This window comes from Acanthochromis polyacanthus, chromosome 20 (assembly GCF_021347895.1).
Source record: "Acanthochromis polyacanthus isolate Apoly-LR-REF ecotype Palm Island chromosome 20, KAUST_Apoly_ChrSc, whole genome shotgun sequence".
Taxonomy (NCBI): Eukaryota; Metazoa; Chordata; class Actinopteri; family Pomacentridae; genus Acanthochromis; species Acanthochromis polyacanthus.
This window is the reverse complement of record NC_067132.1, coordinates 29,265,912-29,291,807: the sequence shown is the minus strand read 5'-3', so window position 1 is coordinate 29,291,807 and position 25,896 is coordinate 29,265,912. Positions and strand designations below refer to the sequence as shown.

The 25,896-nt window shown below is 39.8% G+C and overlaps 1 protein-coding gene and 1 long non-coding RNA gene across 4 annotated transcripts; one reads left to right on the top strand and one right to left on the bottom strand.

Moving 5' to 3' along the window:
* On the top strand, positions 1 to 25,896 carry mbtps2 (membrane-bound transcription factor peptidase, site 2). Of its 2 annotated transcripts, XM_051940764.1 has the most exons (13): positions 1 to 111; positions 4,879 to 5,046; positions 5,152 to 5,313; positions 6,182 to 6,330; positions 9,121 to 9,259; positions 10,681 to 10,785; positions 11,598 to 11,724; positions 16,160 to 16,278; positions 19,065 to 19,245; positions 20,864 to 20,970; positions 22,272 to 22,470; positions 23,747 to 23,822; positions 24,834 to 25,896. In XM_051940764.1, exons 3-13 carry the CDS (start codon positions 5,239 to 5,241, stop codon positions 25,054 to 25,056), a joined length of 1,500 nt encoding a protein of 499 aa, XP_051796724.1. In that variant the 5' UTR covers positions 1 to 111; positions 4,879 to 5,046; positions 5,152 to 5,238; the 3' UTR covers positions 25,057 to 25,896. The 2 variants fall into 2 exon arrangements, with proteins under 2 accessions (XP_051796724.1, XP_051796723.1); XM_051940763.1 differs by having other exon boundaries at positions 4,879 to 5,313.
* On the bottom strand, positions 13,121 to 15,472 carry LOC127531414 (uncharacterized). 2 transcript variants are annotated; one of them, XR_007938535.1, is made up of 4 exons: positions 14,654 to 15,472; positions 14,334 to 14,487; positions 14,180 to 14,289; positions 13,121 to 14,003 (listed from the first exon to the last, which is right to left on the bottom strand). It is a non-coding gene; the product is annotated as an uncharacterized LOC127531414 (long non-coding RNA). The 2 variants fall into 2 exon arrangements; XR_007938536.1 differs by lacking the exon at positions 14,180 to 14,289.

Genomic DNA, 25,896 nt, shown 5'->3' with positions numbered 1-25,896 from the left:
TCTGGTGCTGATTTCCAAACTGGTCTTGGTTGCTGTAGAACGAGTGGACACCGAGTCCTTTCAAATGAGTCCAGTGGATGACGACTTGAGTACCGACCTGGAAGCTGCACGGTAAGATGCATCTCTCCATAAAAACACAGGACACCTCAGTATCTGCAACATCAGGTAAAGACCATGTTAGTGAGAGACTCAGACCTGCATCAGAAACACACTTAGATTTAGTTGTTGGGCAGCGTTTGTTCCGTTACTGACAACTAAATGATGCTATGTTGTGTGTTATTATTTAATCTGTTCAACTGTTATCAGAATTTAAATTTCCTCCTTGATCAGATCTTCAGTAAATCTCAGAACATTGAGCTGATAAATCCTCTTTCATCCTTGGATGAATCAAAAACTTCATTTCTGTCCAAAGATGAACAACAGTCATACTGTTGAATGTAAAAAAAGTTTTATTCGTTAGAAACAGTTCTGATGTCTTCATCTGTATAACTCGGTTATCTTTAATCCACTGAAGTGAGAAAAACAAACTATGTTTTATCTCATCATTACTGCAAATCGTGTGGTAAACAAGTCCGTGAAGCTTCTCAGTCATCCAGGTCATCTTAAAGCTGCTGTCCGGAGTTTGAATCGCAGCGTCTCCCAAAACACTGGTGGTCCCACCCTCCCTCCCTCTGATTTCGCCCCTTTATTTGTGCACGCGCGCAGTACATGAGAGAAGTGCCCGGAGTGCTGCAGCATCTCGCCTGTTTTGCTGTTTTCCCCTCTTCTACATTTAGTACATTTAGTAAATAATAAAGGAATTACGTTAGAATACTGTATTGAGTCTAACTTGTCCTAATACCAAAATAACATGAATCTGCTAGGACTAACGAGTAAAGTTTCAATATGTGATTACACTGGTGTATCCCTCTGGATGACGTTGTTTATCAAACTTAGTGCATTTACGCGTGTATATGTGTTACATTGTTTATTTCTATCTAGAGTTCAGAATTGCATGACTCCTCTGACGAAGAGTATGTCCCAGACGCCCCAACATCTTCCTCCAGAGGTCGGGCATCTAAACGAAGCCGTCAGCCGGGCTATGGAGGCCGTGGTCGGGGAGCGAGGCGAGCACCCCGAGCCAAAAAACGTCCTGCAGTCTCTTGGCCTGACGAGCCGTGGGATTGGTAACTTTTCTGGAAGTTGTTGAGCCCTGATGCTCTCTCCTCCACAAGCAAAACAAATGTGCGTGCGGTTGCATAGTGCGTAGCTCGCCCACCTCTGCATGGGCTTGGTTGCTGTGCGCGTAACCGTTGATTGACAGCATGACAAAGCTGAAGCTCGAACTTGATTGGTCGGCAGCGACCGGCGCTTTTTGGAATAACATGGGGGTCTATGAGAGGAAGGCGGAGCTCAGGAATAAATTTTCATATCGCGTTATACTAACATTATAGGTAGTGTCTACAGATACGGACCCGTACCGTAGCCTGTGGCCTACGGATACGGCACTTTCCCTTAACATAAATATTAATGAGCCCTACATAAATATTAATGAGCCGGCTGATGAACGCGCTTGGCTGGTAATCCGACGGACATAAATATTAATGAGCCGGCAACGCTGATGAAGGCGCTTCCGTGATTCGAGGTGAATCTGCGGAATGAATGGCAGAACTAACAGCCAGCAAACTACAAGTATTTTTTTTACCTTCAAAAGTAGCGACAGACTATTACATATTAACAACCTAAACAAAACCCTGACGTATTTTCTACGTCTGTCAACACAGACACTGCACGTCAGTCACTTTAATGTTAGCGGACTCTGTTGAATGGCTAATTTACATCACCACAAACAAATCTCACAATATCACAGTAAATCGAGTTTGTGGTTTTTTTTAATTCATGCCGAATTAAAGAGCTGCTCCTCACCATTCACGAGTGTTTGTTTCATATTCGACATCCTTAATTTTATCTTGTAAATTAGCGTCCGAAATTAAATGGGAACATTTGCAATGGAGTTCGTCAGCCGCTTCCACCACTGAACGCGGTAAACTACTTAACAGGAACTGGACTTCAAACAATTTATACACGGCGTCTAAAAGCGTAAAAACTACTTTGTCTACGTAAAGTGTGAGAGGAGACGGTGTACTTTTAGTTAAATTATACAATGTTCGCCGTCAAAGTCATTCATATAAACTGCCTGTAATGTGCAGCAAATAGTAGTTAACCGGCGCCAGCTCTTCAGTGACCTTAACACGTCCGTACCTCTAGTACAGATGCTACGGGTACGGGTCCGTACCTCTAGCATCAACCAACATTATATTATAGTATCGAACTAGACTAACACATTTAAGCTTTGTTAAAAAAATGATACATAAATTGAAAACAAACGGAAACTCCGGACAGCAGCTTTAAGGTGAAGGGTTTAGTTCAGGCAGCTGGACTTATTCTTGTAATCTTGAAGACGTTTTGCCTCTCATCCGAGCGGCTTCTTCAGTTCTAAAAACTCGTGTGGAGAGTCCCAGGTATTTAACCACGAGAGGTGACGGTGGGGTTTAGGCTGATAGTATCTACTAAAAGACTAAAGAAGTCTTCAACAACAGGTGTTGAAACCCAGTGAGGTGTTAATATGCTAAGTGGCCTTTCTCCTGTAAATGTAAATGGACAGCTGAAGCTCTTCTGCGTCGGGCCATGCGTCTGTAGAGGCTGCTTGGTCTCACCAATGTAAAGATCTGGGCAGTCCTCACTGCACTGGACTGCTTAAACTACATTGTTGAGTTTGTGTCTTGGTGTTTTGTGCTTTGGGTGAACCAGTCTTTGTCTGGGTGTGTTTTCAGGTCTGAAATGAACCGGGATATCATGTTTGGAAAAAATCCTCAGTTTTTCGGAAAGGCCTCCAACATAAGGGACAACGATGTTCCTTCTTTTGTTGTCTGGCTCTTCCCTGGTGGTAGTTGGCTCCCTATATCTTTCCTTCTCAGAGTGGATTTTAATAAGGCCCAGTTTGGATAGCCACAGGTTTTTAGGGAGGTTCTTATGTGATGTCCTTGATGGGATGTTTCTTGCTCTGTTTTGCAGAGTTCTGATGACTCCTAGCTTGTGTTCAAGTGGGTGATGGGAGTCAAAAAGAAGATATTGATCTGTGTGGATGGATTTCCAGTAGACTTCAACAGTGAGGCTTTTGTCCCAGAAGTTCCTGTTTTCTGGACACTGTTAGTTCCTCTTCTGTATAGTACTAAAGCATAGGGACATTTACAAGAACAGTTTCTCTACAGTTCTTCAGACCAACTCAGACCTCAACTGTTTAAACTTGAGACTATAACAAGGAAACATCAGTTTATTCAATCTATTTGATTGTTTGTTTATCAGCAGTAAATAAATGGATTCCTGAGGACTGATCCTTTAACACAAATACCTGACCCACAAAGAAATGTAATTTTAAAAAAAATACTTACCAGCAAATACACTAATAAATGATCCAAAATAATTTAATATACTCAGTCTGTTACAGCTCAGCCTTTTTAAAACCACATTACAGATTCCAGGTTTGACATTTGAACTTCTGTGACAATGACAACAGTTTGAGTTTATGTTTTGTAGAGAAGTTTTGTGAAATCAATGACATAAGAGACATTTACTGTAAAACACAATAAAGTGATGTATTGAAAATGTGAAGTAATGACAAACTTTTCACTCACCTCCTCTGGAAACAGTCAGACTCCACAGAAACATCATCAGAAACACAGAAACCTTCATCCTGATCAGAATCCTGATTATGTTTGTGTTTTTGGACAGATCTTGATGGTAAAAACTGAACTTTAGAGTCCTGGGGCCTGTTTCACGAAGCAGGTTCACTGAAAACTCTGAGTTTCTTAACCCTGAAATGAGGAAAACTCAGAGTTTTCCGTTTCACGAAGCGAGGTAACAACCCTGAGACAGAGGGGTAACTCGAGGCTGTTTCACAAAGAGGGGTAACTTAGGGGTCGTTTACACAAGGGCGCTTGCAGGTAAAAACGGCAAAATATTTCAACAAAACACCCTATCGTTTATACGAGGACGGCGTTTTGGGGGCTTGAAAACGCAAAAAATTTGAAACCCGCCTCCAGAGTGGAAAAGTAGAAAACGCTCCGCCGTTACGTTTCCGTCTAAACAGCAAAACTTTGCCGCGATCTGACCACGTCGCGTACGCGATTACGTCACATACGTGCGCCGGTGTTTTGGTTTGCCGGCTGCTTGTAAACAAAGATGTGTGATTATTTCCATCCTTCGTACCTTCAAGCAACTCTGGCAGCTCTATGTACACTACAGGAGTCGTACCAACAAACGTACAGAATCTGTACAGATTCCATTCATGAACATTTACCGCCAGACGCCGCTCGGGGTGCTGCGCAGCGAGAAATACGGCCGCCATCTTGGTCCGGTCAGCCGCTCCACTCAGCGCTGTTTGACTGCGCATTTAATCCATCTTAACTCTGAATATTAGACAAATTTTCACGCGTTTTTTATTTTTATTTTTTTGCTGCAAACGTCATACATGTAGCTATGATACAGGACAAATGGTTCGGCGTATTTTAATATTCATAGCGGAAATAATAGATGATGATGATAATAATAATAATCATAATAATAGAATATTCTGATATTAAGCTCGACTGTAGACGGGTATTTTGCAAACACTGTAAACACACACACACACACTAATATATGTTAGAGAAGCAGATACTGGCAGTAAAGTCAATTATTTTAATAATTTGAAGAGACAATATATGATTAAGCTATATATACATATATAAACAAAATACTCATTTTTGAAAATATTCACAGATATTTAGATTTTCTTGCCAAATAAGGAATTATCATAATTCAGGAATTATTCGACTTTTCTTCCTGAACGTTTTGCAGATTTTCAGACAAGGAAACAATATTTTTTGGTGCCGGTAAATGAAGACAACAGGACAGACTGTTCTGTATTCCAACACTTGGTGGCGGCAGCGCGCTGTTTTATTGTCACCGTAGAAGAAGAAGACGGTGATGCGCAACGAGACAGCGAAGAGGAAGAAGAAGCAGGAGGTTTGTCGCACAGTGCTGACGCTTCTTTCCATTCACAGCAGCCCTGAAAACAAACGCAGTGTGTCTCTGTGTGTTTAATATAAAAATGTGGACTTTTTGTCGCAGTGCTAACCGCTTTTAGCCACGGCTAGCTGCGAGCTAAACGGGTAATGGAGGCGTCGTGTCTGCGGAGGGTCGTGTAAAAGGTCCATCATGATCCCCGTGTCCCTGCTGGTGTTTGTGATGGCAGGCTGGTGTGCCGTCTACCTGGCCGACACGATGCTCAGGGTGATTGTTTTCCTGTTCTTTCTTCTATTTAACAAGCTGTCAGCCCACATACATCCATAGAGCATCATTAGAAGAAGCAGAAAGGGCCTCTAACGGTCCTATCAACAGGCCAAAACAGCCTCAAGCTAGCATGACTCACTTCTTATCTGCTAGAAATCCATTAACCTTCATTTATTCATCACATACTTCCATTTGAGGTGCTTCAATGTCAAATCAACCAAATATGTGTGAAATAAGTGAGGCTATTTGTCTTCCATAGCTATCAATAGACAGAAATTAAATATGTTTATGCTATTTTAGCTGAATGAAAAGCTACATGAGCAGTTTATTAGAAATAAAACGTATGATAAATCATTTCTGTGTTGCTCAGTAGCACCATTAGAGATGGTTTTTATCATCAGTATCGCCTGTGGAGGCTTTCCCCCCTTCTTGTGTGCAGCAGGTGCGTCTTTGACCTTTAAAGTTTTGTGTCTTTCTCATCACAGGAGCTCTTTTTTTTGCCACTTTTGTCCAAACCATGTCCTTTTGTTTTTTTGTGTTTCTTTCTTATTTTCATAGCCATACAGGAAACAGTTTTATTTAAGAAATGACATGTTGAGGTGTGGTGGTTTTTCATTTAGACCTGATCTGATGTGGTCTGGATCATGAATAATAATAAAAAAATAGCAGGATTGTTGCTCTTTTTTTTACTTTTTGTGAGTGGAAAAAACTTTCAGCAATCTAAAACGGAGCAGAAAGATACTTGTAATTTACTTCTGTGGTAACACCCTTAAAATCCTTTGGAAAGTGTGGACACTGTAAAACTAAATACTGTCCCTCTTTCTCCCTCTACATGGACCTTTCCACTGACTTCATCTCCATCCTGCAGTCGTCGGCGACGCACCGGATCAGCTACGAGTCGTGGCTGGCCAGTCGAGGGCTGATGCTGTCTCCTTTCCATGTGAGATGGCAGACCACCATGTTCAACCGGCTGTTTGCCTACTGCGCCCGCATCAACCCCCAGGCCCTCTACCTCTGGTGAGACTCCTACTGTCATGAACTGCTTCTAACCAGCTCTGTTCCTGTATCACTTGTAGACTTTTCTCATCAGCTTTACACTCATCAGTTACCATTTTACAGTGTGGAAGCATTTGGCCACTTTGGAATATTTCTAGTTGACTTGTCATTAATAAAAATATAATGTAAGAACCTTCTAGAAATGACATGTTTTTGCTGACTGACTGTGAGACTCGCTACAGACGTCTGGATATCTTTTCCTTGTGTAACGGTGCCACTCACTTTAAGGTGGAAGCAGATCTACTGATTTAACCCTCCTGTTGTCTTCATTTACGGGCACCAAAAAATATTGTTTCCTTGTCTGAAAAAAATCCAAAAATTCAGCAGAAAAAATCCCCAAATTTCTGAAAATTTGCAAAACCTTCAGGAAGAAAATTCCAATAATTCCTTAAAAGTTTTATTTTAAAAAAATCACCCAAATTTGGCAAAAAAGTTCTTGTAAATATTTTCAAAAAACAAGTAAAAATATTCCAAAAAATCCTAAAAATAGCTAAAATGATTACAGATATATCAGTAAAATTTCTAATATTTTCTTTAGAACATTCACAAAAATGAATGTTCTTAAAAAACATTTTTAACATTTATTTTTCCACCCAAAAGATTTCCCAAAATGTTGAAAATGCGGACATCAGAAGTTTCTCTTTTTCCACATTTTCAAACTTTAAAACGGGTCAATTTTGACCCGCAGGTCGCCACGAGGGTTAACAAGCGTTTGATAAAAATGTAAAGGTATTAACCATTTAAATTGCAAAAATAAGCATTGCTTTTCAGAGCCTAAATCATGTGGATGCAAAATTATGAAGCCAATCAACATGTCATATCTTTATTTCAGTTCCCAGAGGTGTCATTTCCTGCCACATACAGCTACTTTATTTAATCTTCCAGTCTTAGTTTTCTCTCACTTTCTATCCAGTAAAACCCTTCATTTTGCTGCTTTGTTAGTCTGTCTAATGAGGGATGTAACGACACATCGCGAGACGGTGAAAAGTCGATACAAACGTGTGACGATTTAAATCGCCTGAGATGAAAAATGAATCGCTATGCCCTTTTTAAACGGCAGAGGGCGTAGTCTGCTTTTGAGTTCACTTGATCGGCACCATATGTCGATGTTTTTGAAATCGAGGACCCACAGATCAGTTTCAATCTGGAGGTGTGACAGCATTTTGGCATGAAAAAGAGCGAGATTTAGTTTATTTGTATTATTCATCTAGTTATTTTGATGTGGGAATTATTTTGCAAATCCATTTTCTTATTTTTTTTTTGTCGTTTAGGATAAAATATAATTTCAGTTGCACTTTTAAGAAGAGGAAACATCGGAGCAATAAGAAGGGAGTCTCTTTATTTTGTTGAACATAAGAGAAATATCATTTGTAGTTTTTGTATATCTGAATATGTATATGTTTTTTAAATATGCATGTTACTCCCTACCTCAGAAATGTTTTTGTTCTCTGAGAAATTATTAAATGAATCTTTCTCAGTCATAATTTGTCTGCAGACTTATTTTGTTGGGAAATCGTATCGTTAAGCTAAGTATCAGATACATGGGGAAGTAATGAAGAATTTGCAAACTATTTTTTCTTCTTTGTGTTTAAAAATGAGGCAGCAATTTGTGTTTCTGTTTTCACGGCAGCCCTTTGGCGTCACTTCGTTTCATCCACTAGAGGGTGTGGTGGTTGTGTTGACACGGACTGACCTATGACCTGCTAGCTTAGCTGAACAGATTTCCGTGACATTTGCTAGCCTAGCAACATTAAAGCTACAAACAACCCATAATCCACTGCAGCTTCAGACTTACAACCTCTTCATTCAGAGCACACAATTGTTTAATCACCAAAAATAAGAACATGTTGTTCTATAATTAGATTAGTACAGTTGTTTTCTCTATTCATTTCTTGTTTCATTTTTGCAACGGCACAAACAGACTAAAATGAGACGACAAAAGTGACATATTGAGTTATTTTGGACATTTTTTTAATCGTTTTAGGCAATTTTAATAATTTCTAACAGGAGTAATGTCATTTTAGATGACTTTTGAGTAATTTTGGACAATTTTTCTTCATTTCAAACAAGTGTAATGTCATTTTGGACGATTTTTTAAAGTAATTTTGGACCATTTTTAGTAATTTGGACAATTTTTCTTCATTTCAAACAAGTGTAATGTCATTTTGGACCATTTTTTTTGTAATTTTGGACAATTTTAGTCATTTTGGACAATTTTTCTTCATTTCAAACAAGTGTAATGTCATTTTGGACCTTTTTTTTTTTAGTAATTTTGGACAATTTTAGTAATTTTGGACAATTTTTCTTCATTTCAAACAAGTGTAATGTCATTTTGGACCATTTTTTTTGTAATTTTGGACAATTTTTAGTCATTTTGGACATTTTTTCTTCATTTCAAACAAGTGTAATGTCATTTTGGAACATTTTTTTAGTAATTTTGGACAATTTTTAGTAATTCTGGACAATTTTTAGTCATTTCAAATGAGTGTGATGTCATTTTGGAACATTTTTTAGTAATTTTGGACAATTTTAGACTTTTTTTGCGACAGCACAGATAGACTAACAGAAGTGAAATACGTGACAGGAAATTAAAAATATGCTATTTTTTTGCAGTGAAAATGGCTGAATGTTGTTTCTGTAGGGTTACTCAAGCTCAGGAGCTCTTTCTGACCCACTTTTCTTTCCTTTTATCCCGTTTCTATGTCCATAAAATCAAACTAAGTGACCGTTCTTCCCCTGTGTGTTCTCCAGGTTCAGCGGTGGTCTGGTGTTTGGTGTCGTCTCCATGCTGGGATCGGTGGTGCTGCTGATAAAGACGCTGCAGCAGACGTTCGCTCAGATGACCACAGATAACCCTCGGATAGGAGGTCAGCAGGCCCTGCAGGTGGTGGTACGTACATTTTTATTCGACTGCAGCCAACAGATGCTTTGTTTGCATCTTCCAGCGGGGGATAATCAATTAGATCCAATCAGTGAGGGTGTTGGTGTCAGAGATTAACTTCAAAGTTCACTCAGAGCCGGGGAAATTCAAATGAGGGTTGCAGAAAAAAGGCCCCTAATGACGAGCAGCGCCTTTCCTCTTCCCTTTTATTCATTACGGTGTCAAGTAGCCGTGCGTTAATGCGAGCGCCATCCCCAGCGGACCTGTGGAGGTGATTCATGGGAGGCTATTAGCAGGAGCATTTATTTCTGAGAATTCAGCCTGGAGCGGCAGAAAAAGCTCAGCGAGGCCGGCGGGAGAGAAAAATACCGACCACACGGAAAACCTGAGCTTCACAAAACACAAAATGATTAATGTGACCGAGAGGAAGCCAAAAAACAAGGCGGTCAGGAGGATGGTTTAAATGTGGGGGTGTTTATTAGCCAAATGTAAGGAGCAAGATGTTAATTACAACATGTTTCAATTAAATGTCCTCCTACTAGAGCAGGGTGTCAGACTCATTTTAGTTCAGGTTCCACATTTAGCCCAGTTTGATCTCAAGTGAACCAGAAAAATCACAGCTTAATAACCTATAAATAACCACAAGTACAATTTTTTCCTGTTCTTTAGTGCAATAAAAAATACATTCTGAAAATGTTCACATTTAAGGAATCAAAAGGACAGAAATCAGTCAAAAAAATAACCAAAACAGGACAAAATATTACAGTAACGAGATGCAAAATGGCAAAAAAATGAGACGAACGACACGAAACAAAACAAGAAAGGGACAAAAAAATCAGACCAAAAAGTTGCAAAGCGAAAATAAATGAGACAAATGGGACAAAAAATTGCAAACATGAGACGAAAAAAGACACAAAAAAGAAAAAAATGACATAACTTACACACATGAGACAAAACCTGACAAAAGTGAGAAACAAAATGACAAAAAAAGAAAACGGCAAAAATGATACACAAAACAACGAATAAGGCAGAGCACAAAATGACAAAAATAAGACAAAAAGGAAAAGCAAAACATAAGACAAATAACAAAAATCGGACAAACTAAAGCCAAAATGTTACAAAAATGAGGCATAAAATGACAAAAGAACAATCTAGTGTTTTACTGTATGCTCAAACCAACTTGTCATGGTCTAGAAATTATTTCAAAGTTACAATTTTACAATCTGCACTTAATGTCTAATTTTACTCTTTACAAAGTCGTCCTGTGGGCTGGATCAGACCCTCTGGAGGCCCGGTTTTGCCCACGGTCCGCATGTTTCACCCTCTGTACTAGAGGATTAAAAACTCCGGCTAAACCCAGCTGATTCGTGTTGATGTTCTCGTCTTGCTTCTGCATCAGTTTCATTCTTTGGTCTGTGTTCCTCCTCCAGGTCCCAGGAGTCAACCTTCCAACCAGTCAGCTGGCCTACTTCTTCATCGCCCTGCTGCTCAGTGGAGTCATACACGAGCTCGGCCACGCGGTGGCAGCGTTGAGGTAATCCAGACACACCGTGACACTGTGTGTTACCATGGCAACCAGCAGGGTGAAGAGCATCCACAGGCAGCAAGAGAGTTAAAGGCTGTTCTTTACAGCTTGTTTTACTCATCTTATTCTCAGCTTCTTCTTTTTTCCCTACAAAGGATTCGAGGTTGCAGGTGAAAGCAGGCATGATTGATTCTTTTTAGTCATCAAAATGTTCAAAATCTGTTATAAAGTGAAAAACAAACAGTTTACAAACATGGAATCATTCTTGTGTGGACAAAAATACAATACAAGCAATTATACAAATCATTATTCTTAACGAAATGACATCGATGCTGATCATGTTTGACCACTAATGGGAGAGTGTAGGTCTAATCCCTCGTCCATCCATGGGTAGACGTGCAGACATTCAGAGGTTTGGTTTCCCCGATCTAAAACGACATGTATTTTGGACTAGTAACACGGTTTGCGGTGGTGTTTCTCGTTTTGTTCTTGCATAATAAGCAGTCTATATGTAGTTGCGTCCCAGTTTTCCTGCTATTATTGGAAGCATCTGCTGAGCTTGTTGATTGTCGGAGCGGGAAAACGTGAACATTTGGCTGCACAGTGATCGAAAATAAGTGAGAATCAGTTTAGATTTCAGCTGTTGCTTTTGGAGCAGAGACTTAACGGAAACGTCTCATTAAATATGCAAATGTTCCCGGTGTTTTCATCACAGCTGCCTGATGTGTTCTTCTGTAGATTTACCTGTACATTTAGATGCTTTAAAGCCTGTTTTAGTGCCGCTCTGTCTTTTTGACGCTGATTTTTTTCTGTCTCCTGCAGGAACAGGTGAGAGTGAACGGTTTCGGGATGTTTGTGTTCGTGGTGTACCCCGGTGCGTTCGTGGACCTCTTCACCACACACCTGAACCTCATATCGCCTGCTCAGCAGCTCCGCATCTTCTGCGCCGGTAAGAGATCTGTTGAGGGCTCCTCATGGCGGCCTGGCCCTTCCTTTTTTTCCCCCCCTTTCCAGCTAATGTAATCACAGTCATTAATCAGAGTTATTACGAGCGTTTTGCTTTGCCAGTGAAGGTCACCGGGAGCAGTTTGTTGCCGAGCAGCGCACAGCTGCATGACATCAAATCATTTCACTCAGCAATTAAGAAAATTAGAGTTTAATGAATTGTTGGTGGCAGTTATTCACGCACGGATGTGAGCGACGTCTGCCAGCGTTGGTGATCAGTGGGAGGACTGTCAGAGGAGTGTGGCCGAGAAAATGTGTGGAGGTTTGGATTAGGAAGCAGTCAAGCAGGGAGTTTGAAAAGGCTTTTACCATACAAATTACTACAGATATAGTTTTATATAAACTAGGGATGGGACTGGAACACGTTTATTTCAATTAATTAATTACAGAAAAAGTAACTCAGTGTTTCCTGTACGTTCATTCAGGACTGGCAGGTCGCCATTCTTAAATCCGAGCCCCTTCAGATTTCTTTTTTTATGTTATTGCCGCAAACACACCTCCTCCTCATGTCTCCACCTTCACAGCAGAATCCTCCATTGGTTCTGGTACTCACAGGTACTGAGGTAAACTACAGATAACAATTAAATATGAGGTTAAAATGCAGCATATGTAGCGTACAACACAGCATTTTTCAGATTGTGCTGTTGCTATCTGATGATAAAGCAGCTCCTTGGTTTTTCTTGCTGTTTGCGGCCTTTAGAGGGCGGTGAAGAGCTGCTGTACACCCATCTGTAGCTTGAACTATTTATTAAAATATTCCTCTTGGATTTTCTGACCAAGAAGCTAACTTTGGAGTGAATCCACGCTAAAACAACGAGACTTCCAGTCCAGTCACCACCAGACAGAGAGCGCTGCTTTTCCCATCAGGGGAGCGGTGACATAACAACATGCTGTGTTTATTTATCTCTCTCTCTCTCTCTCCGTCCACAGCAGAAATCTCCCTGAACTCAGGGGGGTTGTCTGACATAACTTGTTTATTATTTATTCCTGTAGAGAGAGGTGATGCAACTTTAATCGTTTGTTTACTACATAAATCGACGTCGGATGTGTACACGACCGTTTTGCCTGTGGTCCAAAAATTAAATCTGTCTCCTTTTTCCCGTTTTAATGAGCAACCGGCATTGCTTACATTTTTCCTACAATGAAAACATTTCCTTGAAATAACTCGACGTGCTCAGCTTTTAATTTCCCCCGACCAGAAGCTGTCAGCACATTTCAGTGGTGCCTTCAGGACTCCACGGTTGTGCCTTCAGGACTCCACGGTTGTGCCTTCAGGACTCCACGGTTGTGCCTTCAGGACTCCACGGTTGTGCCTTCAGGACTCCACGGTTGAGCCTTGACCTCGTCAGGCGATGAGACATTTCCTCCTGCGGTTTTGGTCGACCGACTGAGTCGTCTTGCGTAATTTAGACGGTATAGATGACTATTTTTAGAGAGCAGTGGTTACCGCTCTGCCACGACATCCTACAGTCTAAATATATGGAGAACATGCAGACGGTTGTTGGAGCAGCAGAGACAGAGCATCAGGACTTCACCTTCTAATCCTGATGTTGTGGCTGATGTTTCAGTAGCATCAGTCTGAGCCTCTCTGAAGACTTTTCTGTGTATTTGTGGACTGTTTTGGATTATCAGAAAGCCATAAATGGTAGATAAACTGGAGCCCCACTTGAACGCTTTGTGCTTTTTTCCCTTAAGATAACATTAAATGAATGATAAATCCAGTCTAGACATTATTAATGTGGTAAATGACTATTCTAGCTGGATTTTTAATGGAATATGTCCATAGGGGTACAGAGGAACATTTCCAGCAACCATCACTCCTGTGTTCTAATGCTACATTGTGTTAGCTAATGGTGTTGAAAGGCTCATTGATGATTAGAAAACCCTTGTGTAGTTATGTTAGCACATGAATAAAAGTGGGAGTTTTCATGGAAAACATGCAATCGTCTGGATGACCCCAACTTTTTGAACGGTAGTGTAGGTCAACTTCAACTCACATAGAGCAATTTTAATGTATTTTAGGGCAACTTTAACTACTACGGGGCAACTTCAACTCATTATGCAGCAACTTTAACGATAATATGGAGCAACTTTAACGATAATATGGAGCAACTTTAACGATAATATGGAGCAACTTTAACGATAATGTGGAGCAACTTTAACGATAATATGGAGCAACTTTAACAATAATATGGAGCAACTTTAACGATAATATGGAGCAACCTTAAAAATAATATGGAGCAACTTTAACGATAATATGGAGCAACTTTAACGATAATATGGGGCAACTTTAACGATAATATGGGGCAACTTTAACGATAATATGGGGCAACTTTAACGATAATATGGAGCAACTTTAACGATAATATGGGGCAACTTTAACGATAATATGGGGCAACTTTAACGATAATATGGGGCAACTTTAACGATAATATGGAGCAACTTTAACGATAATATGCAGCAACCTTAAAAATAATATGGAGCAACTTTAACGATAATATGGAGCAACCTTAAAAATAATATGGAGCAACTTTAACGATAATATGGGGCAACTTTAACGATAATATGGGGCAACTTTAACGATAATATGGAGCAACTTTAACGATAATATGGAGCAACTTTAACGATAATATGGGGCAACTTTAACGATAATATGGGGCAACTTTAACGATAATATGGAGCAACTTTAACGATAATATGCAGCAACCTTAAAAATAATATGGAGCAACTTTAACGATAATATGGAGCAACTTTTAACAATAATATGCAGCAACTTTAACGATAATATGGAACAACTTTAACGATAATATGGAGCAACTTTAATGATATTATGGGGCAACTTTAACGATAATATGGAGCAAATATGGAGCAACTTTAACGATAATATGGAGCAACTTTAACGATAATATGGAGCAACTTTAACGATAATATGCAGCAACTTTAACGATAATATGCAGCAACTTTAACAATAATTATGCAGCAACTTTAACGATAATATGGAGCAACTTTAACTATTATAGAGCAACTTTTATTCTTGTGCTACATGGTAAAAGTGTGAGTTTTCATGGAAAACATAAAATTCCCTGGTTGACCTCAAACTTTTGAACGGTAGTATCATTTTCAAACGAACATTCATAAGCTGCTATTTTCATTCTTAAGTGACTTTGTTGGGAGCAATGCAGAAAAAAATGTAACTGGTTTCAGGTTCTTGAATGTGAATGATACGGGAGTTTCTTCAATTTCAGTGACAGGAAGTGAACATCGTGTGCTTCTGGACTGTTGGTCTAATAAAACCAGACATTTTAAGGCAACATGTGTGCTAGAATAAGCAATCAGTCAAACAAATAACCCACAATTGATTAGAAAAGTAGAATAATTGCTAGCTGCAGCCTCATTAAAGGGCAAGTTTACAGTTTTTTCCAGTCATGTGAAGCAGATTTTTCCTGCTATAATCATTTCTCCTGGTCATGCTTGGTATTGTTTAATTACCTCTGCCAGGAGGTTATGTAATCATTCTAGTCTGTTTGTCTGTTTGTTTGTCTGTCTGTTTGTCTGTTAACAGCATAACTCAAAAAGTTGTGGACGGATTTTCACCAAATTTTTACAGAATTTCCGGAAGGCCAAAAGTATCAATCGATTAGATTTTGGAGGTGATCTGGATCACCGTCTGGATCCAGGATTTTTTTGAAGGACAGAGGTCGCTGCAACGATCCCGGGCGACGGCCGAATCCCCCGCGGCAGGTTCGGGCTTCCCGGGCGAGTCAGGACCGACGAAACGAAGCGGCGGCGACGCGTGCGGTACCGTCACACGCGCGCGCAACGGTACCGTCACGTGCGTGCGGCGGAGCCGCGTGCGTTGCTGCAACGATCCCGGGCGACGGCTGAATCCCCTGCGGTCGCTTCGGGCTGCCCGGGCGTGTCGGGACCGACGAAACGAAGCGGCGGCGACGCGTACGGTACCGTCACACGCGCGCGCAACGGTACGTGCGTGCGGCGGCGCCGCGTGCAAAACACTGTGCTGTTACACTGTACATGCATGTTATGCTTTCTGCACAAACTGTTGAAACTCAATACAATCCGTCCATGACTTTTTGAGTTATGTTGTTAACAGACAGACAGATGGCCTGGCGGAGGTCTGCGCTCTCCGAGTGCTTTTCTAGTCTTAAAATTTTATTGTACTCCTATTCCAGCTTTGCACGTTTACACAAAGAGGGAATATTTTACTAAAAAAGGCAGCAACTTCACACAATATCCACTTGATTTGACAATGGGACAGTGGTTAGCTTGTAGCAGCAACTTCAAACATTCAGTCAAATCTGAGCTAAAAGTGTTGAATGCTGAATATTTACTTGTATATCTTTTCTGTTTTCTTTCTCCAGGCGTGTGGCACAACTTTGTTCTGTGTGTGGCAGCGTTGGCCTTTCTCTTCTTGCTGCCTGTCTTCCTGTTCCCCATGTACTCCACTGGAGGCGGAGCGCTGATCACCGAGGTCGTCCAGGTCAGTGCTGCAGGCTTTCATCGTAGCAGGTTCATTCTTTAACCCTCCTCTAGGCTTCATTTACTGGCACAAAAAAATACTGTTTCCTTGTCTGAAAAAAATCCAGAAAGTCAGCAAAAAATTCCCCAAATTTCTGAAAATTTGCAAAACCTTCAGGAAAAATATTAAGTTTCCCTTCAAGATTTTATTTCTAAAAAAATCTCTCAAATTTGGCAAGAAATTCTTGCAGATGTTTTCAAAAAATAAGTAAAAATCTTCCAAAAAAAGTCCTAAAAATATCTAAAATGATTACATATATATCAATAAAGCTTCAGATATTTTCTTTAAGAACATTTACAAAAAAATCTACCAAAATCCAGCAAAATTGGCTGGTTTAGCGGATGTTCTACCTTTTTCCTCTTAAAACCGTTAGCCTGTGTCATATTTTTATCTCAACTTGTCAAGTTGAGGTGAGGAGGTAACTTCCCCCAGCCTTCTTCTTAAAGGTCAGATAAAACCGCAGGTCTTTTGCGAAATACAGCATGAATTATTTACCTTAAGTCAACATTTTCCTTTAGGTTAGAAGCTGAAGCTTAAACATGCATTCATTAGCACTCTAATATATTTGATTGTGGGGTTAATACAAGTTACAAGCACACTGATATATAACTGATTATATGATGTGATTAAATGATGATTTATGATGAAATGGATTATAGCTAAAGATAGAATTAAAACATGATTGTTTGATAGATAGGTTGAAATGAATATTCCCCACAGTAATCGGAGTGTTTTCTAAAATAAGTTCCTTCAGGTTCTTGGTTGTAAATAAGGGCTCTCTAGTTGATTTGGAAACATCTCTGCAGACCACTTTCAACCCTCTGGAACAGTTTCTTGGAAGGGTTGAAGTGAGGAAGTGGCCACATTTTCTATCTTTTGGACTAAAGGAACATGTTTGTTCAGTTTTTGGCCAACAATGGGTTATAAATCTTCTACTGGGTAATTCAGGATGTGACTTTTATATGGAATCTGGTTTGAGAAATCCTCGACCAATGCTGTGTTTATGGCCCAAAATGATTTTTAGGGAGTAAAAACCTCTGTTTGATATATTGGACAGTGTTTCTCGAGTGTACACACAGATATTAGAGTTAAATTGAAAAGGGAAAATGACTTTTGTTCACTTTAAATCCCTGCGTTTCATTACTCCAAAGGCGCATTTAGTTTCTGCTCAGCTGTATGTTCTCTGCTAATTTGTAAAACTATAAATTAGAAAGAATTCCTCGATTTTGACAAGTTGTTTTGATCAAATAGAAAAATACTAGATTGTTCTTTTGTCATTTTGTGTCTCATTTTTGTCATATTTTGTCTTGTTTTTGTTGTTCTTTGTCATGTTTTTTCTGACTTTTGTCGCGTTTCAAATTTTTTGTCGTTTTGTTTCTTTTTCCTGTTTTTTGTCTCATGTTTTGTCATTTTGTTTTTTTTTGTTTTTTTGTTTTTTTTGTCTTGTTTTGTCTTTTTTGTCATTTTGCGTTTTTTTGTTTTTTGTTATTTTGTCTTTTTTGTCTCGCTTGTGTCATTTGTCCATTTTTTGTCATTTTGTTTCTTTTTTCTGTTTTTTTGTCTCATTTTTGTCATTTTGTTTTTTTCTGTTTTTTGTCTCATTTTTTGTCATTTTGTGTTTTGTTTTATTTGTTGTTTTTTGTCTTGTTTTGTGTATTTTTTGTCATTTAGTCTTTTGTTTTTTGTCTTTTGTGTCTTTTTTGTCATTTTGTTTTGTTTTATTTGTTGTTTTTGTAATCTTTTGTCTTTTTTTGTCTCGCTTGTGCCATTTGTCCATTTTTTTGTCATTTTGTTTCTTTTTTCTGTTTTTGTCTCATTTTTTTGTCATTTTGTGTTTCGTTTTATTTGTTGTTTTGTCTTGTTTTGTATCTTTTATTGTCATTTTGTTTTTGTTTTATTTGTTGTTTTTTGCCTTTATTGTCTCGCTTGTCATTTGTGCATTTTTTTTGTCATTTTGTGTCTCATTTTTGCACCATTTCGTCCTGTTTTTATTTTAATCATGTTTTGCTGACTTTTGTCTCATGTTTTTGTCGTTTGGTTTCGCATTTTTGTCGTTTTGTGTTTCGTTTTTATTTCCCTTGTGTTTTTTTGTCTTATTTTTGTCACGTTTGTGTTTCACTTTATTCGTTGTTTTTTGTTGTGTCTTTTTTTGCCTTGCTTGTGTTGTTTGTTCATTTTTAAAAAAAAGTTAAATACTGTTATTCAGTTCCAGATCCCTGTGACTAAATGTTTTGTGTCCTTGCAGAAACACTCATCTCTAAGTTGTAATGTGTGAATAATAAACTGAAGCATCATGTTGTTGAAATTGATCTTATTTTGCTTAAGAGATTTCAGGTTGTTCATAATGTCTTGTAAAATGATAATTCCTTAAATGTGAACATTTTTGCACTAAAACAAAGGAAAGATTTGGAGTTGTGGTTATTTCTGGTCACTGGAGATCAAACTGGACTGAATGTGGAGCTGAACTAAAATGAGTTTGACGCCCCTGCTTGAGAGGGATGAATTCGTTATTTGTTTGGTTCTTTTTACGGAGTTTGTTGACTCTCAGAGCTGCTAAACTAAAGCCACTACAGCCACAGATGGTTGTTGATTTAGTGTGTTGCCCAAGAACTCATTGGCAGAATAAAGTATTTGTCAGTCCATGTTCCCCTCCCAGAGTTTCCTGACTAATATTTCAAGCGTTGCAGGACTGAAGCCAGCGATCTGAGCTCGTGTGACCTTTTGAGGCTGCTCTGTCTTTGGTCCAGGGCTCTGCAGCTGACGGTCCCAGAGGTCTGTCGGTCGGGGACATCGTCACCGGCCTGGAGGACTGTCCTGTCAGGGGAGTTGAGGACTGGACCAGCTGCCTGTCTCACCTCTCTCACACCCCACAGACCGGATACTGTGTCCCAGTCGCCAGCCTGCAGCCCAGCTGGGCTCACGGACGAGGTGAGTGAGGAGTTCTCCAAACACGACGAAGGCATTTTTAAAAGCTAGATTGGAGAGTCATCTGTTTGCCTCTGGACAGTATTTAATTATCACTTCATAAACTGATACGCTTCAGTAAGCAGTCATTAATTAATCGGGTGTAATTAGTTCTTGTGTTTTGCCATCACCACAATGTGCCACTTGAACGTGAAACGAGGTCAGACCCGCAGAGCAGCAACAGGAGCTCTGATTGGCCAGCTGTCAGCTCCTATGTGAGGTAACAGCACAGCAGCTGGCTGATCGGAGCTCCTGTTGCTTCTCTGTGCTTTAGAATGACTCTGGCAGCACGCTTAAATGTTAAGTTCTTTCTTAAATAACAATTATTTTCATTGACTCACCACCAGATTTCATCACTTGAATCACGTCAGTTACTTTTTTCCCATCATAAATTTTAAGTATTTTCTGCATTCAGCCTCTCAGATGTGGTCATGGAAAACAAACTAGTTAAAGATTGCTTCACAGTGGAAATAACTTAAAGTTGCAGATCTAGTTTCAGCTTAAGCAAAAGATAGAGTTCACTACCGTACTGTGAGTGCTGAATTTCTATCTTTTCTGTGTCGATGATCAACTTTTTGCTGTGATATTTTGATGACACTGGAGGTTTAAGATGCTGAAGTAGTTGCAATACTTTATTTCTTTCATTATCTCAGGTCAGTTTCTTTGACTATTTCACTCCATTTAGCTTGTCCTGTCTTATTATGGGCTAAATAATCATCTGTAAAGCTCTGTAAACTCTACGAAAGGGGCTCTATCAGTAAACTTTGATGGGTTATTATAATGCATATATTATATCATTGCAGGACAGCATTTTTAAGCAGTTGATGCAAAATCTGTTTATGTGCATTTTAGTACACACAAAGTAAAGTTAGTCATCAGGAGGATGGTTTCAGTCATTTTTGTCTTGTTTTTGGTCTGTTTTGTCTGACATTTATCTAATTTTTTTGTTGTGTTTCTCATTTTTGTCATTTTGTGTTTGGTTCATTCATTGTTTTGTGAATTGTTTTTGGTTTTTTTGTCTCACTTGTGTGGTTTGCCCATTTTTTTTGCCGCTTTGTAACGTTCTGTCTAAATTTCTGTCTCTTTTTGCTTTGTTTCTTGTCATTTTTTTCATTTTTTTTGTCGTTTTGTGTCTCTCTTTATTAATATTTTGTCTTGTTTTAGTTGTTTTTGTCGTTTTTGATCATAAAGTAAATACTCTGTTTAATTCCAGATATCTGTGACTATATGTTTCATTCCTCTGTGATCTGTAAATTATAAATGATAAACTGAGACGTAATGTTGTTGAAATTGAACTTTTTCTCTTCAGAAATGTCAGGCTGTTCATGATGTTTTGTTAAAAGAATGTGAACATTGTCAGAACATACTTTTTCTGCACAAAAACAAAGGAAGCATTTGTTATTTATAGGTTATGATGCTGTGATTTTACTGGTCGCTTAAGGTGGAATTGGGCTGAATGTGGCCCTGAACTACAATGAATCTGACACCCATGATCTAGTGGGAACACGTGATGACCAAGAGGCATGCTTTCAGAGTTGTAAGAACATGTTTGAACTGATCTTTTCCTTTGTTTCTCTCGTAGCTTTCAAGCGTTTGGACGGAACGATGGACTGCTGCAGCAACAGCAGCCTGACCGACCTGTGCTTCTCCTACGTTAAACCACAGAGCCGACACAGCAGAGAGAGAGAGGTGACACACCAGCAGACACACTGGGGCTTTTTGTGACCGTCCCGTCACATGAGCAGGTTTCCAAACCTGACACACAGCCGAGCATATTTATATTGCTTCCTTTATTCAGCAGACTTCCTGTTGTCCAGGTTCAGAAAGCTGCAGGATCGCATGAATGGAAAGTAAAGCTGTATGGACTCAGCCCGTCTCTGTGTCTGTTCACGTACTCCCAGATCTAACTTCTTGGCGGCTCTATCAGCTGATTCAGAACGCAGTGTTCCCTTGTTGCTCTGGATAATTATTTGTTCACATTACGCGCTCAGATCAGATTGTTTTTCTCCGTCATAGAAGTGTGAACAAACAGTCCGGGACACTCGTACATGTGCTGCCGGATCGGGTTCATATCTGATCGCTGGCTGTGCGTCTGCTGTCAGAACAATCGGACCATAACGTCTCACTCCTCTGTCTGTGTCGGCCGCCCACCCACTCCTTTCAGCGACATCCGCTAGCGGAGCAGCAGCCCGGGCGTTTGCCTTTCATTCTCACCCTCAATCAGCTGCATTATCTGCCACGGCTAATAACACAGAACGCACACGCTGGCACAACTGTGTCATGCCTCCTTATGATTTGACCGCCTCAGAAATGACAATACATGTCATTTACAGAAACTAGCATGGCTACAAACTGACTTTCTGGTTGTCTGTAGCTTGTCGTGACGTTCCTATCTTTCATGTTTGTTTAGTAAATTCTCTTTTCTGAGAGGCTTTTGTGTCTGCTCCTGTCCAAAAACGTCTTATGGGTTGCCATAAAGGTGTTACAGGTTTTAAATGAGCTCAGCATCACTCCTCTGTCTAGCTGTGTCCTAAAAATGATGACAATTTGTGGTATCGTGTGATGCAAAATGATCTATTCCTTATCAAAATGTTTGCCTATTACTGGACATAGAATAGAAAAGATCTTTGTCATTATGAAACAACAACAAAAGAGCACAAAATCATTACATGAAATGAAAATAAACTAAAATTACACTGTGTAAGAGCAAGATTGCATTGTGTATGTAGTGTACAAATGGTGCCGTTTTATTCACAAGAAGGAATAATTAGGGAGCCAGTAAAATAGTAGAAGAAAATAATCCTGTCTGCTACATATCACACCATTCCTGTGACAGTTTGTGCACAGTTGTGATTTATAAAGTGGTCAGGGTCATGAAACAGACAACAGAGACATCAGACAATCATGAGTGGAGACGCATACAAATCAAAGATAACACACTTGATGAAGATAATAGTGGATGTAAGAACAGTCTCTTCCCTGTCCTGCAGTACGCCTGTATGCCGGTGCGTAAGATGGTGACGGGGACGCGAGTGTGCCGCACCGACGACGACTGCGCCTCACACGCCCACGCCGCCAGCGTTTGCGTCACGCCGTCTCTGGAGAACCAGACTCGCTTCTTCCGTGTCACACACCCTCCAAACACGCACATGCTGTTCGTGGGCTATCCACCACACCTGCAGTACGCCGGTAAATCACACCTCTCCTCTTTATTTTACTGTGCATGGCGTCATTTTACACCACCAGTCAAATGTTTGGACTCATCTTCTCATTTGATGGTTTTTCCTTTATTTTCATGAATGTTTACATTGTAGATTCCCACTGAAGGCATCAAAACTACAAAAGAACACATGGAATTACCGGGCTTTGCAAAAGTTCTGTTACACTCGGTTTCATGATCTTTAGAGACGTTTACATGTCGGAGTGAAAAATTCCATTAAATAAACTGAAAGTTCTACCTCATAGGCAGGTGTCCTTAATACAAATTTGTTCTCTGTTGAAGTTGTATCAAGATGGAAGTCAAAAGAGTTGAGATATCTGCTCTCCTTTGTGCTGAACATCAGCCGGATGACCGTCCACAGAGTCGCGGAGAGGCTAAAGAGTGGTGAAGATCTTTCAGGTCTTCACCATTCTTGAAAGATCACTGAAAGATCTTCACCATTCTTGAGCCTCTCCGCGACTCTGTGGACGGTCATCCGGCTGATGTTCAGCTGCTTGGCTCTGTCAGACTTGTTGTGGCCAGCACGAAGGAGAGCAGATATCTCAACTCTTTTGACTTCAATCTTGATACAACTTCACCGGAGAACAAATTTGTATTAAGGACAGCTGCCTATAAGGTAGAACTTTCAGTTTGTTTAATGGAATTTTTCACTCCGACATGTAAACGTCTCTAAAGATCATGAAACCGTGTAACAGAACTTTTGCAAAGCCCGGTATGTCGTAAACAAAAACGTGTGAAATCAATCAAAACGTGTTTTATATTTTAGACTCTTCAAAGCAGTAATCAAAACAGAGCGTGCCCATTTTGAAGCTTTCATTTGTGTTTATTCATAGTTTTGATGCCTTCAGTGAGAATCTACCAGGAAATAAATAAATAAAAACCATTGAATGAGAAGATGTGTCCAAACCTTTGACTGGTGGTGTATGCTGAGGTTGGCTGGAGTAATAAAACATCATTATATGCAAACAAAATGTTGCCTTTTCAGTGTAAAAACTTGCAATACGATGCTTTTATGAAAGCTACACTCTTGAAGGAATCTTGAGCTTATATGTGTAGCATTCCTGTAATTGCTGTTTACAGTGTGCTGTAAGTGTCAGGTCGACTCTCCAGACTGAAGTGATGTAGAGCGACTGAGCAGGAAGAGACTTGTTGTCTTGTCTGCTCTTATTTAAGACGGATTCATGAAGTGTTGAGTGGAAAGAAAAAAAGCCGAGTCTTATTTATATCCAGTGCTGTCTTTTCCAGTGAGTCTCACCAACTTCGTTCCCCGCTTTGGTTTCCTCCACTTGGACCTTCCCGTCTTCTTGGAGACCTTCTGCAAGTATCCTTTCATGTTTGAAGGGACATAATCAGGTGATAAACTGTGAAGAAATGACCTTACAACACACAAAAAATGACGTACATTAAAAAAAAATAAAGTTTCCTCTTTAAAATCAGTTGTAACATCATCAATATCTGTTACTTTATGTTAAAAGCATGCTATTTCTGAATAAAAGCCTCCTGTTGACATGTAATCACCACAGTGAAGAGTCCAAGCAGTTGTGTTGTGGAACTGCTGATTGGAACCCAGCGTATGTGATTGATTTAGAGCACTTTTCATTTGGCCTTTTTAAGGAAAGATCTCATTAAGTTTTGCTGAACAGCAGTAAGTGTCAATAACTCATAAGTAGCACAAGTCAGAAAGACTCAAGGATCAAAAGTTAGCCGACATTTGTCAAGTAATTTAAGGCTGAAGCTGCAAAACCACCGAGTGTAAGGAATTAGTCAAAGGTCCGTTTAATCAACATGAATTCCACTTTTCATTTGTAAGCAGGAGAATGAGTTATTTCCTCTCACAAATGTTACACAGGTGCTGTTTGATTCTGAAGGCATCCAGTTATTCTAATAAATATTTCTAGATCATGCTGTCCCCCACTTTCTGGATTAGGCTACGCAACAGGTACTGTCAGACCTTCATGTAGTATCATAAAGGTCTGATAATGGAATGCATTTGTTTGCAAAATTAGAGATTAAAACCCGTCTATAAATGATAAACAAGCAGAAATAAATGCATAGTTAGGTAAGTAAGTGTTTTAAAAATACAGAAAACATTAAATATTCAGGAAAAACTCCCCTTATATCCACATATCTGTATTATTTCAATGTTTGTTTATCTGTGTCTTGATGATGCCATTTGTGCTAACTGTAAGCTAGCTGTTGCTAGTTGCTCTGTATAGATTTAGCTAGCTACAAGCTAGCGTTGTGGCTAGTCATCCCTGCTGACCAACAATGCTTTACTAGCAATGCTACTTAAGTTCTTGGTATTTTTTTCCTGAACCGTTCCGCCCTTCAGATACGTGGTTTCCCTTTCCGGTGCGTTAGCCGTAGTCAACTCCGTGCCGTGCTTTGCTCTCGACGGTCAGTGGATGCTGAACGCCCTGCTGGAGGCCACGCTTGTTACCGTGGTTACGGACCGCCAAAAGCGCGAGCTCATTGGTTTCTTCCTGCTGCTGGCGGGCAGCGCCCTGCTGGCAGCCAACGTGGCGCTGGGCCTGTGGATGGTCACGGCCCGGTAGCCCCAGCGGTGAGCCGCCCCAGGAAGCTAAATAAAAAGGAGCCTCATGCGGACTGAGAGATGTTTTCTCAGGATGCGATCGAGTCCTGTGGACCATTAAGCTGTGAACTTACAGGGAACAGACTGCATTACTCAGCAGCACTGCTCACTTTCTGGACACTGTTGAGCAGAACATCGCTCTGCCTTTAAGTTGTTACTGGACCACCAGGGAAAACACTTTCTTCCACCATGTTGCCGCCAAAAATACAAAAGCACATCTATAAGTAATGCACTTGCTGGAAAGCACTGTCCAATGTGACTGTTTACAAAGACTGCACACCGTTTAATATCTGTGATGTGATTGTGTTTTAATTTTGGGTGAAAACCTGCGAAGTCTGATTCCAAAATGCCGTTTTTTGGGGTTTTTTTTTGTTGTTGCTGCAACAGGAAGGTTTGTCTGACAAAATGAATTCAAGCCATCTTTGGACAAAAATGTTTAAAAAGCCTTCAGTTTACTGGTGAAAGCGTGGCAGTATCCTGATTTTCAACCTTTTATCACTGTTGGACAACGTTACGACCTAATAATCACTTTTAGGTGAACACATGAAATATTTCATGAACTTAAAGGACATTTAGCCATTTCAGCTTGTTGAAAGGTGGGTATCCTCTGGATTTATTCAGTCAAATCAAGTGTCTTTCTCTTCCTCGGGCATCGCAGAGTTAAAACGGCTTTCTCTTTTAACTCCTGCCTTGTCTGGAAGTTTAAGTTTGATTTCTATCCTCTTGGCCTCTCACTGTCTACGATCGGGTTGTAAAAAATTATTTGTCATAACTGGAATAAAAAGGACTGATTTTTATTTAA

Coding starts and splice junctions, on each gene's coding strand:
- mbtps2 (XM_051940764.1), top strand. CDS start 5,239: ATGATCCCCGTGTCCCTGCTGGTGTTTGTGATGGCAGGCTGGTGTGCC. Junction 5,314..6,181: donor TGGCCGACACGATGCTCAGG/GTGATTGTTTTC, acceptor TCCATCCTGCAG/TCGTCGGCGACGCACCGGAT. Junction 11,725..16,159: donor GCTCCGCATCTTCTGCGCCG/GTAAGAGATCTG, acceptor TTCTTTCTCCAG/GCGTGTGGCACAACTTTGTT.